A 19838-nucleotide genomic window follows, 5' to 3' on the forward strand; every position below is an offset into this window, starting at 1 on the left:
CCCTGGTAATCTTTTATTCCCACTGATAATCTTACATTCCGTGAACCAAACACACCCTTAGAGAAAAAGATTTTAACGTGACACGTCAATTTTTATCAATAACAGTTGACAACAATAATTATAATAAAAACAAATTAAAAGTTTAATGATTATAAAGTTTAATAATTAAAATGCAAATATCTTAAAAGTTCAATAATTATTTATATAATTTATCTATATTTTAATTAAATGATATATGTATAATTTTTTTTAATGAAAATAACTTGTTTTCCTAAGGCAGTGAAAATGTCTGAAAACCCGAAGCTGGAATCCATCGGAACCCACCTCCTTCTAAATCAATCCCGAAAATCGTAAACAACATCGCCTCTGATTTCTCCGGCCATCAAAAGCTTCGTTACGCGAACCCACCCGACCTATCAAACCCCCGACCCTTCAACACTACGTGATCAATGGAGGTATGCCATCAGGCAGTACAGTCGATGGTACTCCCACGCCTAGGGCACTGCCATTCTTGCTGGGCTTTCTTTCTTTGCCCTCGGTTGGGTCATCAAAGGCTCTAATCCCCTTCCCTCTTTCAACTGCCACCCTAACAAAAATCACCCAAAGTGATCTCCCAACCTTCATCCCTCTCCTGGTAAGATCTTATTTGGGTATTTTATTTCATAATCGCACCGCTTGAATTTTTTTGAGCTTTAAATATAATTTCAATTGTTCCCATATTTGCAATTCATAGTTTTCATATTGCAGGGATGCATGCTCTAATTCACAAGCTTTTGAAAAGAAAAAAAAAATTAGTTTCCAGTCTTTCTGCTAGTACCATATGCTTAAATTATTCTACTTGGTGTTTTCCTATTGGGTTATAATCCACCTAATTTTGGGTTGTAGAACAATTGGTCAAGAGAAGAACTTTGAGGGGTACTGCAAAACATGTTGAGTTTACTGCTGTCTTTGTCCTAACTATAATTGGTCATTCTTCTGAAATTTGCCAACTTGTTTCTTTCTAGACAGTGGGTATGTTTGGCTTTACCGGTGTTGATCCAGAATGAAGTTATTGTTTTTGAGAGGCCATGTTGATCGAGAACATCAACTGAAATTGGAAGAGATTGTGGTGTATACAGGCATTATAGTTCTTGCTTCAGTTTTGTTCTAGGTGTGACCGGATATTAATGATTTAAATGGTGTCTTTATGTGTTTTTTTTAACCCAGTTGTTCATTGATGCTCTATGTTGTGTTTTCTTTACAATGATCATCCAAAGTTTTGACTTGGATGCAAAACCAAGGAAGTTTAGCTGATCATTTATACTATTAAGCAAGGTAGAGGCTAGTAAAATTTGATTAAAAAATCATTTTTTTTAATTTCTAGCTATTTGAGTAAACTTTAAGTATACTTTAAGTATCGATTCGATTTTTGAGTTTGAATTTGAAAATTTTGAGTCAACCAAAAATAAAGTATTTTAATAATTTTGCGATTTGATCCTTAATTTTCTTATTCCTCTAACTCCTTCTTCATTTTATAACTTTCTTAATCAAATTTGAACCACATGCTCTTAAACCATGGTAGAATACTTATGTATATTCAATTTCTCTTTTTATTATTTTTTTTATTTTTTCAATTTAGATCTTTAATTTTATATGATTTTTTTATTTCTTCAATTTATCTTTCATATTAAATTTATTTTTGATAAAATTTGAACCACATGCTCCTTTATTTATAGAATACCTATGTAACTTTAATTTTTATTTTTGAATATAAATTTACTATTTTTTTTAATTTAGTCCTTTTATTTTATATTTTATTCAATTTTCTCTTTTGACCATAATTTTTTATAAATTTTTCCCCATCAATTGCTTAATTCTTTTATGTTCCCACCAATACTTTATCTTCAAAATATATTCTTTTAGAAATAATATTATAATATAGTTTATAATTTTAGATTGTATTTGATTTATTAAATAATATTATAATATGAATAAATATATATATTTATATTTTATATGGTAAGAGAATGTCGATAAATTAGAATCAATCTGTATCACAATATTATAAATAATTACAAGTTTTTTTATAGGAACTCAAATAATTCTATTTAACTCAAACAAATTTTAATTAAAGTTTGATTAATAAAATATGACTTGTTAATTTGAATAGTTTAATATTTTTACTCGATTTGATCGAATATTTACAGTTAAAACAGGTTTAAATTAACAAAGGAAAAACAACATAAAAACCATTAATTTTAAGTCCTAGAGATCAAGCAATAGTAGACTAGTTTGTTTGCTTTTCTCGTGCTGCAGTTGATATTGCCAAAATGCATACAAAGTTCAAATCGCACTCTTAAGTCGAGCAACATCCGGTTTTCTTTATGGCGGACACTTCGTCTTTTGATCCGACATCAATCGTCTTGCCATTCGGCAAAACCGCCAGGTTTCGTCGAACTTCAAGAGCTTTCTTCTTTACAACATTATAAACCTGGGTCAGCACTTCAGCGAATGCATTCTCAACATTGAGAGACTCGAGTGCAGATGTTTCCAGGAAACAGACTTTCTCATTTTCGGCAAACGCTTTGCCCTCTTCGGTCGAAACTGCTCGCAAGTGACGCAAGTCCGACTTGTTTCCGACCAGCATAATCACGACGTTGGCATCGATGTGATCTCTGAGTTCCTTCAGCCACCTTTGTACACTTTTGAAGCTAATGTTACGGGTTACGTCGTAGACTACTAAAGCACCGAGAGCACCACGGTAATATGCACTGGTTATCGCACGATACCTTTCTTGTCCAGCGGTGTCCCAAACCTGAGCTTTAACAACCTTGCCATTGACATGAACATTACGAGTTGCAAATTCAACCCCAATAGTAGACCTAGATTCAAGGCTGAACTCGTTTTTTGTAAATCTTGTCAGAAGGTTGGATTTCCCAACACCAGAGTCACCGATCAAGACAAGCTTAAACAAGTAATCATAGTCTTCATCACCTCTGCAATATCCCATTTCTCTCTTTTTTCTGTCTCTTTCTTTCCTTCTTCCCTCTGTTTTGTCGTCCGATGTTGTCTTCAATTGAGAACAAAATATTTAAAGTGGAAATATTAAAAACAAGGAATACCCTTTGTTTTTATTGTTATCGGGTAAGTTACTTGTTAAAGTTGGCAATTTTTTGTTTTTGGGATTCTGGGTTTTAGACAGGTCTGAACGCTCGACGCAAATGACTAATCTTAGTAAGAGTTGTCACTTTTCACGTGATTTTGAAGGGTAAAAATGGTTACTTTGTGTTGTTAAACCTTTAAAATTTTTAACCGATTTGTTTTATTCAACAAACTAGGGTGTTATGATATTGATTGATTTTAATTTAAATATTTTTTATAAATATATATAATATACATATATATATTTCTTTATGTTTTCTTATTTTAATATACATATAACGTAAAAAGTTGAAGGACTTAACTCGAACTTAAAAATTAATCTATTAATTACTAAAAAAATTTAAACTACTCAAATTTTATTTTATAATTTAAATTTTGTTTGAATTAAGTCGAATTTTATTCACTGTTATTAAAGTATTGCAGTTAACTAAGAAAGTTCCAAAGAATCTCTTCCACTTGAAAAGACACCTATGAGAAGTTCAGTAATGTATTACAGCATTATAGTTCTAAGGAAACTGCACGTTCTTCTCTTGTGAGGCCTTCTCTTTGGTCGGCATCAATATTTTTGAAAAATATAAAAGAGATTTCGTTCTCCGAGTAAAATTTACATCATGATCACTAACCGATTAATACTTAAGTGATTAAAAAAACTTGATTTTTTTTTATTAATGAGTGATTATAAGTATTAGTATATGTTTTAAATACTCTTAATCATTTAATAATGGATGCTCAAATATTATTTTTTATTGATTAAACTTGAAAACTCTAAAAAACGCAATTATCTCTTTAATTATTAAAGAAATTTGATTCGTGAAAAAAAAATTGTTATCTTTAACAAATGTGGTGTACATTAACTTAGTAATAACCTAAAAAAACAGTTTCATTAATACAATTTTCGCTTTGTCACCTAACCCTCATGTTAGCTATTGAGAGGATAGAACAGAACAATTATGCATTCGGTTCTACCAACCTTAACAGTACAGTTCGAAACTGTTCCATTCTATCCTCTCAATAGTTAGACTGATATAACCGAATGCATAGCTGACATAACTACATAAATCATTCTATCCTCTCAATAGCTAACACCCCATTATACCTACTTCATTAAAGTATCAAACCTATAAGCTCCACCAAAGCTATGAATGTCAGTACGGGTGTAAATGAATCGAGTTTAGATTATGTTCATGTTCGTTTGTTATTTTAAAATGTTTGTGTTTCATTCGTGTTCATTTATATTTTTAATATCATGTTCGTTTATTTATTTTTAAAGGTGTTCATGTTTGTTTATTTATTGTTCGTGAACATTTTCGTTTAATATTCGCGAACATATTTGTTTATATGTTCAGGAGCGTGTTCATTTAACGTTCACAGACATATTTGTTTAGTGTTCGTTTAGTGTTAGTTTATATATTTGATTTTTGTTTTTATTCTTTCATTTGCAAGCTAAAGAAAAATGATAAAATTATGTCACTAATGCTTAAACTTCTTAAAATTTACAATTTAAATTTTAATTTAATCTCTACAATCACCAATATTTAAAATGAAAAAAGGAAATTGAGAACCGGGTAAACGAGCTTGCTCATGAACATAAATGAATGAGTCATTAAACGAGCTCATGAATGAGTTTGTTCATGAACATAAACGAATCAAATGTACCTCTGTTAGTGTTTGTTCGTTTATTAAGTAAACATAAAACTTTTTATTCATACTCGTTTATTTAACTTCTCAAACGAACGTAAACGAACGATTCACGAACAGTTCACCAAACATTCTATTCATTTACACCCCTAAACGTCATCAAGTGTTATATATAATATTTATTAAAGATAATAATATTTTGAGTTTATAAACAGACTTAATTGATAATAAGAAAATAGTGGCGGATTGTTTCATGGATTCTTTTTAATTTATGTATGGATAGAGTTGTAATTTTTGACAGAAACATCTCAAATGTTGAAAAGTCAAAGGTAGAGATTGATTTTCGAGACAACTGTCGTATTATGGTAATAAATATGACGAGCATGATGACCTCAAATATTCCTATGGATGCCAAACTCTTTGCGTCATTGGATTTACAACTTTTATTTCTTTTTACTATAAAAATTCAAATTTGAACACTTCGATTTCTTAATAGACATAAAAATCCTAAATAAAATATATCAAAGTCATATATAATATATAAAATTTAATTATAATAAACATTTATAAATAATAAATATTCATAACACCCTCCTTAAAATATGTCCATTGAAGGTCTCGTACGCAATCGAAACTATAATCTGTATATGATACACTCAACAAAATGATGTGTTCAAAATTGACATCAAACCCAATTTTGCTATTTTCGTCATAATTGAATGAAAATTATCCAATTAAGACTAAACCTATTTTCCAAACAAGACCATATGTCACTCGGTCCCTCACAATTTTCAGACTTTCAATACCCCCTCACTACCTTTCTTTTTCAATAAATTACTTATATGATATTTTATTTTTCTCATATTCTTTTTCTTATCTAATTATTTTTTAATATAATTTATTAAGTGATTTCATAAATAAAAAAACATTGTTTTCCTTTAAAATATCATATTTGAACAATTACATATGCATCATATATATATTGTCAAATTATACAAAGGTATTTAAACTTTTAAGACTTCTCAAAACAGACATCTCACTTTAACTAGCCTTCAATTTAGTTCTCAATTTTTCATCAATTCCTTTCAAGCTCACCACTATATTTAATTTATTTCAATTTAATCCTATGAACTTCCTATTTAATTTAATTAAACCCATTAAAATTTGAAATATTTTCAATTAAATCTCAAACTTAAAAAATTTGAACTTTCGGACTAGATTTTAAGAAGTGGAATGCTCTTAGTAGGTCTAAATCCCATGACCTAAAAGAATATGAAAGAACAAAGATGAATAGCTCGACTAACTGATCAAATATCTCTGCTCCATTTATGACTTCTTAAATACATTAATATGCTTTAACGTATAGATTTATCCATATATTAAAAGATTTTAGTTAAGAATTAAATAAGTTTTACTATTTTGTATTTTTAAAAAATAATAATAATCAAATATTAGTGCGTGGTTCATTGTAGATGTATAAATATATTTGGTTAGCAAATACAAAGTGGTAATAAAATTCCCCAGAGAAAAACACCACCCCACATGCCACCACGAATCCACTATTCGTCTTCCTTAAAATACAAGTCCAGAGCCACTTGGTACAAACTTGAATGCCCTGCAAATCAACATGGCATCCAATAGAGAGCAAGAAAAGGTCCAGAACACCGATCATCATCTTCCATTGAACGAGAATGACTCTCAGGACATGTTCATCTTCCACGTCTTGAACGAAGCCAACAACGCTCATCATCATGCCCTGCAAACCAATAACTACCGTCACCAGTTGCAATTACCCCCGAGAAACCAAACCGCCGCGCTCCAACCAGCCAGGACCATCGGGAAGAAGCATTACAGAGGCGTCAGGCGTCGTCCCTGGGGAAAATTTGCGGCCGAGATCCGTGACTCGACTCGACAAGGGGTTCGGGTTTGGCTCGGGACATTCGAAACAGCTGAAGAAGCTGCTCTGGCTTACGACAGGGCGGCTTTTAGGATGCGTGGTTCCAAGGCTTTACTCAATTTTCCGGCTGAAATCATGGCGGCGGCGGCGTCGGTTCAACGAATAAGACCAAATTTAAGCTCCAAAAGCATGGAGAGAGCAACCCTTGATTCAGGAAGTAGCTCCAGCATGATTTCATTTGGGACATCGAAATCAGAGTCAGAGAGCAGCACAAAAGGGGAGTCCCATAATAAAGGCTCAGAATCAGATAACTTGAACAACACAAGGTCTTGAAAGTTTTCCCTTTTCAATTTTCCTCCCTAATGATATCGACAGATTTTATTTTTCATGTAAATTGGGCAAGTAAAATTGGTTTTGGAGGGAGGGATTTTGATGGATTGATTTCAGGTTTTAAAACTTTCATGTAATTTCGGTCTAAATCAACTTTGAGTTTCAATTATCTTTGAGTTTAGTTCTTTTATTATTGTTATTCGGATTTTTATTTAAATTATTATAAGTTTAAATCATGTTGGAGTTGATTTATTTAGAAACACATTTACGTCAATTTTGTTAAATCAATAACTTCAATAATAATGAGAATGTTTTCTAAAAGATCTGAATTCGAGTAATTTCGTTTGTAAGGTGTATGTGTCAATGATTAAAAAAAACTTTAAACAAATATGACCTTATAATCATCTTAAATTCTTAGAATGGATTTAGTTTTGCCCGATAGATCTTAAGGTTCAAAATTTCTAATTAAGTGAAAATGTTTTTGCAATTGACACTAAAACAATGTATAAAAATGCAATTTGATTTCCTCGTACAAGTGCACCAATTTGGTTTTGATTCTAGAATTTATGATTAGTCAATAAAGTTAATAAACGTAAAAGAACAACCTTAGTTTAGGTCCATTTGCAACAAAAGACTTTTATGAGTGCTCCATTTTGATCCATGTGACAATTTACCGACTCCTAGGTTTACTTGTCAAAGGATCTATTTCAAACGGTTGGTGCGATCCATTCTACAAATTTTGGTATTTTTTTTTTGTCCTCTTGATTTTAAAGTTTTGTCTTGATTGATCCGGACTGACTTACATCGCACATCTGACTTTGGTGGACGAGTCTCTCAATATGTATTTTCTGCATACAAAGACTCCAACTCGAGACATTATTTAAACGATATCAAACTGCTTACCACTTAGACCAATCCTTATTAGTTATAAATTTTGGTCTTTTGATTATTCGCTTTCGATGAATTTGATAAAATATATATCTCAAATTATATAGTTATCAGTTTTTTTTACAAACCAGAATACATGTGCTAATTATTATAATGAAAATGAACTAAATTCGCAACTTAATCAAACTTAGACTTGTAATTTTAAAATGACCTCCTCTTCTCTACTATTAAATTCAAAATAATAAAGTTTTATAAACTTTAATTTATTCAATTCAGCCCATTTATATTTAAATTTTAGGCTAGACTTAATACTACTAGACACGATACGATTACACGACATGAAAAAATTAGGAAATAAATAATTAAACATATTATATTAACACAATTTAACACAAAAAATAGGGACGAAGGTTAAAGGATCGACTGACCTTTCTCTAAAAAAATGAAAATTTTCCTTACAGTCTCTTGGGAAACTTATGAATCAACAAGAATATTTTTTAAATATTTTTTAAATATTTATTGTATTACTAATTTGACATGTTAAAAATATTTTTAGATAAATTATATTAATTTATCCAGGTTAATCCTAATCTATTCCGTTGTTTCGACTTCCATATAAATTAGTGAAGTTTTCTTCTTTTGGTTCATTGCGGCGTGTGACCTTATATTATATTCCTCTCGCAATAAATTCAAGAACTTGTTTTAACATTGTAATATAATGATATAAAAAATATAATTATTATTTTAATAATTATATTTAAGTATAATTTATTTAAACATTAAAACAAATTTTAATTACACTATTAATAAGCTTAAATTTTAAATTATTTTAAATTATTAATTTGAAGTAGTAATTAACCAATTTTCGCTCTTCCTCTAAGAATTGAAGAGTATAATTGAAAGCATCCCGTTATATTTAATTTAATAAGATTTACATATTACCGGTGGCGGATCTAGAAACTAAAATATAGGGGTTCAAAATTCTAATATTTTATTTTCCAAAAAAATAGGTATGCAAATTTCTTTATTTTTTTCATTTCCCTTAATATACTAAACCAGATTTAATAATTTTTCCAAAATAATGGGTATGCAATTGAACCCATCAAAACCATATACATCCACCCCTGCATATTACAATGATTGTTTAAACCGTCATAACTGTATAATTACATCTAATTATACCTAAATTCAATTGGTATCTTAAATTTATATTTTAATAACGATGATGTGTCAATACTTGGATGCCAAGAAATTTGGATGTTTATAATATAACTATCAATTTATCACCGGAAAGCTGAAGTGTACAGAGACAGCAAGTAAAAACACATATCCTGAGAAAACATCTTTAGCGACAGTTGGGATTGGAAGGAATGTTCGGAAACCTCTAGACTTTTAAAATCAGGAAAAGCTAGGATTATAACATGTATATTCAAAGAAAACTAACCATATTCTTCAAACTTACATAATCCTTATCCTTGATATTTCGGCAACTTGAATTACAAGTTATCTAATGGGTAAACCTCTCATTTTCTGGGCAATTTATGTCTTTGATGAAATATATAAAACATGATAAACCGCCAGAATGCATAAGTTTAAGATTATTATAAAGAATTCAGTCTCTTGCCAGCTTTCAATCCCCCTGGTTCAGCTGTTTCTTATGTGCTTTGCTAGCAATTGCAGGAAGAATTTCAGGATATATATATATATATATATCAAGTGTAGGTATATTGCAATATTATGCATAAATTAAGCCTTCAAATGATTAGACCAACCACATAAGTCAACATAAAAGCCTTAAAATACACAAATCCACTTCATTTCTTTATTGTTTGAATTCCAAATTATTTTTCTTTTCCATGAATTAAGTAGGTCGGTTACTTCAATGACAAGTTTCTTACTGGAACTTGACACGGAGTATGTGATAAAGATTCAAATCACGCGTATTCAATTCTTTATATATTCCTAGATTATCAAAACCCTTTGTGACACTTTGGGATTAGCTCATTACTAAGATGGCTATAGAAAGCTGTTGCCATGCAACATTTGATCAGTCAATATTAGAGAATGTTTGGGCCAACTTCATTGGTGGAGATGAAGCAACAAAATCGACGTCGAGCCTACCAAGTCTCAGGGGATGGATATCGATGGGAGCCGACGCCCGGGAGGGTCTTCTTGATGGGATCATTCCATGAGGGGATATAGGTCAATTCCGTAACGATGAAATGAGCAAAGATATAACCACTCGAGGGATTAAAGTGAATTCCATGAGCGTAGAGAAGGTAGCAACGAAGACGACAAGACACTACCGAGGAGTGAGACGGCGACCCTGGGGAAAGTACGCGGCAGAGATAAGAGGTTCGTCGAAGAAAGGAGCTCGAGTGTGGCTCGGGACTTTCGAAACAGCGGAGGAAGCCGCTATGGCATATGATAAAGCCGCTTTAAGAATCAGAGGTCCCAAAGCATTTCTCAACTTCCCATTAGAGATGGTTCGTGGAGCAATGGGAATTGACGACACAAATGATCACTTCGACCATTGTTCGCCGACTGCAACTTATCGAAGCAACGGCTCCGCTCGTGCCGGTCTTGGAAATAACCCGAAAAGTGAGTCTAGAGATTGGGAGGAAAACGGTGAGTTTTTTATGGTTGAAGAGTGTAAATTACAGAGACTGGCAACTGTGGAAGAGGTTGTTGAGCATGGCTATGGTGATGTATTTGAGTTTCAGGATTTGGGGAGTGATTATTTAGAGAGCTTGCTATCTTCTTTTTGACAGAATGTGGAAATTGGCAGCCGACCGGAAGACCCAAAGGGATACAAACATTGGAAAGCTTACTACTATATATAATATAGTTGAATTGCATGCATTATTACTAAATGTATATTTCTTAGTTTTCATTTCTTGATTTTTGGAAGATATTTTTATAAGATTATTCGGTTTTAGATCTGTGAATAGACCAATATTTTTTTACTTTTAACCGATTTATTTTGCACTCAAAGTTAATTAAATAGTAAAAAATTATTTAATTTTTTTATTACTTTAGGTGATTATAAGATAGTATATATTGGAAAATTATGAAGTTCACATATAATTAAAAAAAGGATAAATTATCTATTTAATCACTCACCTATTATTTTATTTTTGGTTTGATTATCTAATTATTATTATCTTTTCAAAATCATACTTAATGTTATATTTTGTTTCTTTTTCAGTTATCCACCATTAAAAAAAATTAAATACAATAAGAATTTATCCATTTCCTCTGTGTTGTATCAGGATATCGTCGTTTTCTCCAATCACCTCATAGAAAGAATCTAGGGTTTTTCGTTGTGCATATACATAGGGGTTGAGATAATTTTGTCAAATTTTAAAATAAATTATAAGTGAGTCTCTGCAATAGAAAACTGAATCATCCGTTATGCACTTTAGATTAAAGCCATGAATGCTCCGCAAAGAGGCCTCAGTGTAGACCTCGATAAGGAGTGCATTCTACCATGAGTCTCGGATTATGTCATTTTATGACATTCCCAAGATCAAGGGGGGGGACAATTGTTGTACCTCATTCGCATGCCACGTTAGGTTACACCTCCAAAATTCCTCGAAGGTTCATATCTTTCACCCAACTATAACGTCATGATGTGACCATTGGTAAACCCATATGATTTATTAATAGTATGGTCTATTCACCCTTGCAAACCTATAAATAGTCATCATGACCATTAATTTGACATTAACACTCCGTGTTCGTATATAAGCAACCAGACATGGCCAAAAAGATTGAGGTTATTTTCTCTCTCTCATATTCTTTAAGTCTCCAAAATAGGGCAATATTGACCGTTTGTAATCCCATTATAGAATTATCTCTCTTTCACCTATCTCTCTTCTACCTCCTTATAGAAATATAATACTTTGACATCGACCAACAATCATCTAACCACAAACCACGACTTTCCACTCAAACTAAAAAAAGATGAATCGCTTATAATTACAGTGATAAGTGGTGAATTCACCCTTATTTCAAGGTGGGTACGTGTCCATCATATAATCTGAATGTTATTCGATTAATTATCTATTTTATGATTGTATCTACCTAAAATTTTATGTTATTAATGCATAACACCTTAAAAATATTTATGATTTCTATAATGACATGTGACCTATTTATTTCCAAACAACAAATTTTATTCCGATAAATAAGTTTCGAATCCCAGCCTTAAGAAAGGATATGAACAACTGTTTCTTCGTGTTACCTTACTATTATTATTACTTACATCAATCCATACAATGGCAGAAAAAAAGAGATATTTAAGATGAATATATGGGGTGAAAACCACGTCATTGTGATAAACGTTCGCAAATGTGTTGAGATGATTTGTGTTTGATCAGGTCATGGTGATGGAAGATTGAATAGAGATATTATGCTTGAGACACGTGTTACATTGCAATACAAATCCTACATTTCTCTTCTTCCATGGAAATGAGCGCCGGTCTCAATTAAGAAATTTCCTTTTTTTGGGGGGAACAAATTGAACTTTATACTAATTTGTACCATGCAAAACCTGGCTTCATGATCTTCCCACTTCTAAAGCGATTACCTTTACCTTCTCCGCCATTTGTAAACGTCACGGCTTCACCATCAAAGAGACTCTTGGCGTTAGCGCTGCAGCTGCTTCATTACAAGTCTCCCCCCTGTTCCTGGGATGACGACGAGCCAACCATCGACGAGGCCGCGGGGAAAGTCGTTTACCAAGTGGGTTTTCAGGAATCCGCTACCCGACTCGCTCAAAACTCGGATAAGTTCAGGTTCAAAAGAGCCGCTGTTTTGATCTGTCTCTTTGAAGGGGATGCTGGGGATTTGCGTGTCATATTGACCAAAAGGTCTTCCAGATTATCTAGTCATTCGGGTTAGTTTCCTCCTCTTTTGTCTGGTTAAAGATCGGAAGTTTAATGGTTAAATGAATCGAATCGTTTGCTCAATTGGGATACATCAGGTTTTGATTGGTTGATGGAAAAATTATGAGGAATGGAATTTTTAATTTTCTTCTGAAGGGAATGATCATATTTAATCGAAAGTTATGCATGGAGCTGAAGTAATTTATTCTTTGTTAGGATTCGAATGTTGAAATTTGACTACTTTCATTATCCAGTGACTCTGGTGATTGTTTTTTAAAGTGCCCCTTGTTTGGTTAGTAAGAAAATTCAAGCCAAAGAACAGGAAGCATTCTCTTAATTATCATTAGTTTTCTACATATAGAAAGCTTATGGCTGTACGTTTTCCTTTTTGAATGTTAGGCACTGACTGATGTTATCTAGGAGCAAGTGAAATCACGATGTTGTGTCCTTGATTGAATTATAATTAGATGGTTTTGTGAAAGGGAAAGAAGAACACACACACACATATGTAGGGATAGAATCCAATTACACCAATTACACAGGGATGGAAGTAGAATTTTATGTTATGGGTTGAACTTAAAAAATTTCACGGGATGAAAACAGATTTTTAATAAAAAATACAAAGAGAATATATAAAATATATATAGTACTTTGAAATTTTTAGAGGCGATCGCCCCTCCGTCCATCCCGATTACAGTGTAAAACTTTTTAGTTTTATACAACTTTAGGACCATTGAATGAGTGATGATAGACGACTTAGATTAACAGTAAAAAATGAGAAGACATTCACTGAAAAAAAACAAAGGGTTAATCTAAGCCTTCTATTTCCACTCATCCAACGGTCTTTAAATATATGTAAAATTAAAAAATTTCACTGTGTAAGTCGATCTTAACCCATATATATATATGGGATGATGTTATATTTTGGTTTCCTAAGAGAGCTTGGGTATTTCACTTCACTTAAATTATGTGCTTTAGGTTCAGTTAAGCCTACGAGTTGACATGTATAAGGTTGTGATTTTGGTTTCTCTTTTTATTTTCCTCTGTGTGACCACCAATTGTGAACTAGGTGTAGTGTCTTCGGTGTGTTGTTGCAGGGGAAGTTTCATTGCCTGGTGGGAAATCAGATGAGGGGGACAAAGATGATGGTGATACAGCTACTAGGGAGGCTAAAGAAGAGATTGGGTTGGACCCTTCACTTGTGAATGTTATAACTGTTCTTGAACCATTTTTGTCTAAGGTATTGAAATATTTCTTCTAGGCTTTTGCAGTATCTTCATCTTCCGTTCATCTACTCGGTAAATTGTATTAGTTTGATTCGAATCGGTTATCATTTGGAATTTTGGACGACCATGACGTTTTCTGTTCTATTTATCTATAGCAATATTTGTTGGAAGTTTGAGATTATTTTCTTGTTGGAGGGTATTGTGATGGGTGTCGATGTCTTAAACTGTGTATCATGGTAGATACTGGCTCTGTATATGAATGATAATATAACGACAACTGTGCCATTGATCCAAAAGGTCATTTTTTACATAATGTTCTGTTTCAACTAGTGTTGAATGTCTTCCAACTTGTATAATTGTTGTTGAATATAGTTACAAATTATTGGCTTTCTATGCAGCATCTCCTAAGAGTAGTTCCTGTTATGGGCATACTTCATGACAGAAAGGCATTTTAAGCCTACTCCGAATCCTGCGGAAGTGGATGCGGTGTTCGATGCTCCGCTGGAAATGTTCATTAAGGTTTTGTCTCAACTCGAACTCGAATACTTGCTTTTATGCTTTTTAAAACCATATACGATTTGCTCTGTTCAGGACGAAAATCGAAGCGTGGAAGAGAGAGAATGGATGGGAGAGAAGTATCTTCTTCACTTCTTTGATTATGAAATCGAGAATAAGAGGTATTTGATATGGGGTTTAACTGCTGGAATTTTGATAAGAGCTGCTTCGGTGGTTTACCGGCGACCGCCGGCTTTCTTGGAACAGAGTCCCAAGTTCAAGCTTCCTGGACTTGTGGACAAATAACCAACTATGCATTGTAAGAAAAACAATTCAATCAAAGATTCTACGCATCAATGTCATCTTGAAATGTAATTAGTTAAATCATGATGAAATTCTAAATAAGATTTGTTCGTTCAAGGAACGGCTCACAGTTTGCTGAATTCTTTCCTGCTAAATTTCTCCATCCCTTCCCTAAAATCAGTCATGGCACTCTCTCAAGCTAAACAACACTTTAAACCCTTTGTTCTTTCCTGTATTATTTGATGAAGTGTAAGGCAGGAAAAAGCATGGCTCCATACTACAAAGGAAATGGGTTGAAAGTGGCAACACCGATACCGGACCTCCCCACCCGAAATCCACTGCCGAATGTCCCAAATGTTTCCAATCAGTGAACCACTCACCCCTTTTCCGGCTGTGATGCCGTTTTCGTTGTGCAGTTATTGTAAGTCGATGAAAAAACGCACGAGTTCATCACTCGCATTGCTTTTGCTCTTCTTTATAAGCTCTGCCATTTTCCACAAAGGCTGCTCGATTAGGTCCTTGGCACTGACGTTAGCGTACATTGCAACGCAGCCGTTTCCCCAATAGCCTGCCGGGAATGCTGGCTTTACCACTCTGTGGATATTCATTAAATATGAAAACTTCACCATCTCATCACCTTGAATCTTTGAGGATTTCACCGTGTTCGCATGAGCAATGAACATCCATTTATGTTTCAGCTATAGAAAGTAAAATAGCATTCAGCTTCCACATAAAAATACTTCTTCACGACATGTCCGATGTCCTGTTTGTAAGGATTGAAACCTTTGTTCAAGCTTAGGAACTCACGAACCATGGCTTCGACTTTCGTAGGGTTCCTTGGACCTAACAGGGTGGCTCGGTCCTAAACCGTGTTGAAATTTCAGCCGGTTCACCCCACGTGCTATATCAGCAGCCATACAGAAAAACTGAGTGGCACCAAGCCCATCACATAAGGAATTTTGTATAGCCGCCCCAAGAACAAACCCACCACATTTGAACACCGTTAATTGTAAAGTACAAGGATTGATCATCGTTTCTTCCTGGCTCGGATCAGGAACGTGATGTTCAACCGAATTCATGTCGGGATCCTCGAGGTAATTTACGGACTCCAATGTGCAATTCATGCTGGTTTTGACAAGCCGTATGCGACCGATCGGGCTCAAATTACATCCAATTCGGCCCACATTTGTTTCAACAATTCTAATTACCAATTCCTCTCGGTCCATAATCTCCCGAGTAAATCCTTGTATGTTGATTCAGAAATTTAAGGTGTTACACTTCAAATCTATAAAAGATGGTGAGCTCACTGTGATATCATATGATGCTCCTAAGAAAACATATAAATTTGATGCTGTTTTTTGACTATCAAGTGGAGCAGTGTAATGCCATGATTCTAATTGTTTTGTACATAAAGAAACTGTAATATCAATAATATTCTTACGTTTATGTTTACATTTCTTGTTTATTCTGCTGATGTTTTCAAGATACAATCCCATTTGCTACCTCAGTTCTTGATTACTTCACCATCTATAGGCTGGAAAAGCTTTTACGATGTATTAGAGTTACAGAATACATGTGGTGTCAGCTAAGCGGATGAGTGATTGGGTTGTTGAGCTGTTATCATTCTGTTAGCTGAGTTGTTAGAGTTGTTGAATGTGCATGCAGTTATATACGCATGTATTGGGTATTCATCTTTTACAGCAATAATAATATTCTTTTATTTGTATTATACGATGGAAGGTACAAAAGGAACTCATGGAATTAATTGTCAGTGCATTAGAAGTCTACAATGAACATATTAGAGATTTATTATTGTCAGGTTCTCAACAAGGCATGATGACAAAAGGTTATGCAATTTGTTTTTCTTTATCTACATTTCACTTTTCAAGAGATAAAATTAAACGGGATAATTAATTTTCTAAAGATATCAACCTACATCAAAGATATAATATTATGTGCTTATACTCTGAAAATTCTTTGTATAAAATTATCAATCTAAACTATGAATAATGACTGCTACTAAAGTACAATCATTCTTAGGAATTTTCAAATGGCTAAAATCCTTTTACATTGATGCAACGCATTGCAGACTTGAAGTAATGCAAGTAGGTGAAGGAATGCAACATTTATCGTGACACCACCTTCACAAATGATCCCTTCTTTTTCCTTATCCCACGCAGGCCACCTCCACCACCTTCTAATCCATCATTATATCGAGTACTACTTCTCCTCCTCTTCTGCAATCCTCCTCCGCCGCCGTGACACGACGAGTCCCTCCTCCCTGCTGGACTACATAGAAAACCCTGACGTTGAACGAGTAACATACAAAATTAGCATATATGTATGTCAAACAAGTGGTTGTAGATAATGCAATGAAGCATATCTCACATTAATTAAATATTAGATTCTTCATACATTTCAATAATTTTTTTTGAGTTTACTCTCATTGAATAATAGAAGACAAAACTCATACATATGTGTCATTATTCATTCGATCCGTGTTCGTGTCTGTGTTAACTCATTACAGAGATCCAAATCTTAGAATCCTAAAAAGATATCAGTACAGTGGATTAGTATCACTACTATATTTGTATCGTATCAACACTGGATGAAGGTATCGGTACCAATTATACTTTTAAAGTTTCCTATAGACTATAGTGGCTGCGGAAGGAAGCAAAAATCAACTTAGAAAATAGTTTCCCTGGGAAAGGAAGGCAAGCTTTTCCATTTCATTGGGTCAGGAACCTTTATCTGAACTAATTATACTTCATTATTCTTAGTTCCCCCGCAAAATCAACTTTTAATTTATTAAGGCAAGCCTTTATCTGAAGTATTGTTCAGATAAAATACATATTAATTGGGTCAGGAACCTTTTTCCATTTGGTGCTCATCAAAATCCAGCCAAAACGAAATAAGAAAAACAAAATTCAACTTCTATCAATGTCGCTGAGATGGCTGAGTTTGTATAAGGCAAGGACCAGACTGAGATTCTGGACCGAAAAGGCCTAGGTTCAAATCCCACTCTCAACATTGTTACATTATCTAAAATTGGTTCAATTCATCTTTTAGTCCTTGTCTCTTCAAACATTTAAAATTTACTACTTTTATTCTTATAATTTAAAATTTGAAGATTCATTTAATTTATTCATTCTATTCTCTTTTATTTTGTTGAGGTAAACAAGGTAGTTATATAGGTCGTTGATGGTTTATTCCTTCTAATTTTAGGGAGAGTTACAATTAGTGTTGAGCGACGGTTGGTTGATAATGTCAACGATAAAGCGATAAAAGAGAATATAGAGAGAGTGTCAAAATAAAGACCATGTGTACCTTTGTTACACAAACGAGTAATTTTTGCAACCTATAATGATCTGGTTCAGAGAGTTAGAGATAGACTATCAGGATAGAAAACTAAATCTCTTTCTTTGGTCGGCCTTATTGTGATGGCCAAATCCACATCAATTGTAATACCCTTATCCGTATTTAATTCCCAAACACGAGTCAAAATATCATAAACTGATTTTATAACATTTAAGTTTAAATCATTTATCGATTTATCAAGTAACATCAATTCTAGTTTTTAATTAACCAAACTAAATCTATTTTCATGTAGCAACTTAGCAGTACATAACTAATAGCTGCTTAAAAACTGTCTATTTTCAACCTTAATCATTGACTCCATTTTATTCTATTGTTTACCATATTATTAAACTTGCAATTCATTTAACAATTAAAAATACTAATATAAACTATTCATTGTTTATTTTTAATCATTATCCATTATTACCAACATGACTAACTTATAATTTATTACCATTTATATCTAAACTAGTAGAAATCAACTATTATTATCGTATACATGCCAACTAGAAATTTAAACTACATCAGATTGAGTGTCATGTTTGATACTCCTTACTCTAATTTTCTGTTTTTTCCCTATGTGAAAATCATCACATACTAAGTATATACTTAGATAATATTAATAATCAATGCAATACATTGTATATATAAAGAAATAACAATACTCAATGCATCATGATCACTTTACATGTATTATCTTCATGTTACACATATTAACATGAAATAAACAATGTATATAATTTCTTACCAATATACTTGTCATTTATTCCATAAGCTCATAAGTTTAATCATCTGCTTATATTTCATTTTACACATATTAACATGAAATAAACAATGTATATAATTTCGTACCAATATAATTGCCATTTATTTCATAAGCTCTTAAGCTTGATCATCTGTTTATAATTTATTAACCAATAAACCATAGCCCAAATATAAGTCTATGAGAGCCCTGGGTACACGAGTCAAATATATATACTGAAGCGCTAATACACATAAGATCGTGTACACCATATGCACTAAGTGTCCTTTATATACACTATAGTGGTAAATTAAATATGCGGCCTGCTGCTGGACTCGATGGCATGCCAACTATACCACTGTCCCTCAATGACCTACTTGGGCATATAGTCTATATTTATTTCATTCATGGTATTGTATATCAACATAATTCAACATTGGGCAGTTCATACCCAAAATAACAATTAAGATATAACATCATAAATAAACTAGTGATCAATGCATTTTATATCAACTTTTGACGTATTTAGAGCATGTCAAATATATGATTTACCACATAAATATCATGTTAATATAAATAAGGTACGTAGACTCATTGCAAGTCTTTCTAATGATTTATAAAACATTCATGTATCATGTTATCTATGCATTGCACTCACCTTGACACTTTTTATATAAGTCAAAATATAAGCCTCACTAAGCTTTAATCTCGATCTTTTTCCTTTCCTTTGTTGCTAGTTAGATCTCTATTTTGATTTATATCTATAAATACATCAAACATATAACACAAATAATCAAAAGCACATGTTAGAATCCATCTAACCCATGCACGTATAGTGTAGGAAAAATTATAATATTCATTCCAATACAACATTGTAATTACAATGTTTCGTACACTTCATTTCCACCTTAACTTACTTGAATTCATCTTTA

At 32.8% G+C, this 19838-nt stretch overlaps 2 protein-coding genes and 3 pseudogenes across 2 annotated transcripts; 3 read left to right on the top strand and 2 right to left on the bottom strand.

Annotated features, from left to right (window-relative positions):
- Nucleotides 1–2335: 2335 nt before the first annotated feature.
- On the bottom strand, nt 2336–3016 carry LOC120147368 (ras-related protein RABA1f-like). Its single transcript, XM_039160757.1, has one exon. It carries the CDS (start codon nt 2987–2989, stop codon nt 2336–2338), a length of 654 nt encoding a protein of 217 aa, XP_039016688.1. The 5' UTR covers nt 2990–3016.
- A 3390-nt stretch (nt 3017–6406) lies between these two features.
- LOC120147306 (pathogenesis-related genes transcriptional activator PTI5-like) lies at nt 6407–7009 on the top strand. The gene has a single exon (XM_039160713.1). It carries the CDS (start codon nt 6407–6409, stop codon nt 7007–7009), a length of 603 nt encoding a protein of 200 aa, XP_039016644.1.
- A 2897-nt stretch (nt 7010–9906) lies between these two features.
- Nucleotides 9907–10675, top strand: LOC120147356 (annotated as a pseudogene).
- A 1683-nt stretch (nt 10676–12358) lies between these two features.
- LOC120147345 lies at nt 12359–14926 on the top strand (annotated as a pseudogene).
- Nucleotides 14927–14932: 6 nt separating this feature from the next.
- Nucleotides 14933–16033, bottom strand: LOC120147307 (annotated as a pseudogene).
- Between the last annotated feature and the right edge of the window lie 3805 nt (nt 16034–19838).

The sequence above is a fragment of the Hibiscus syriacus genome, unplaced genomic scaffold (genome assembly GCF_006381635.1).
Source record: "Hibiscus syriacus cultivar Baekdansim isolate YM2019G1 unplaced genomic scaffold, ASM638163v2 tig00110937_pilon, whole genome shotgun sequence".
NCBI lineage: Eukaryota > Viridiplantae > Streptophyta > Magnoliopsida > Malvales > Malvaceae > Hibiscus > Hibiscus syriacus.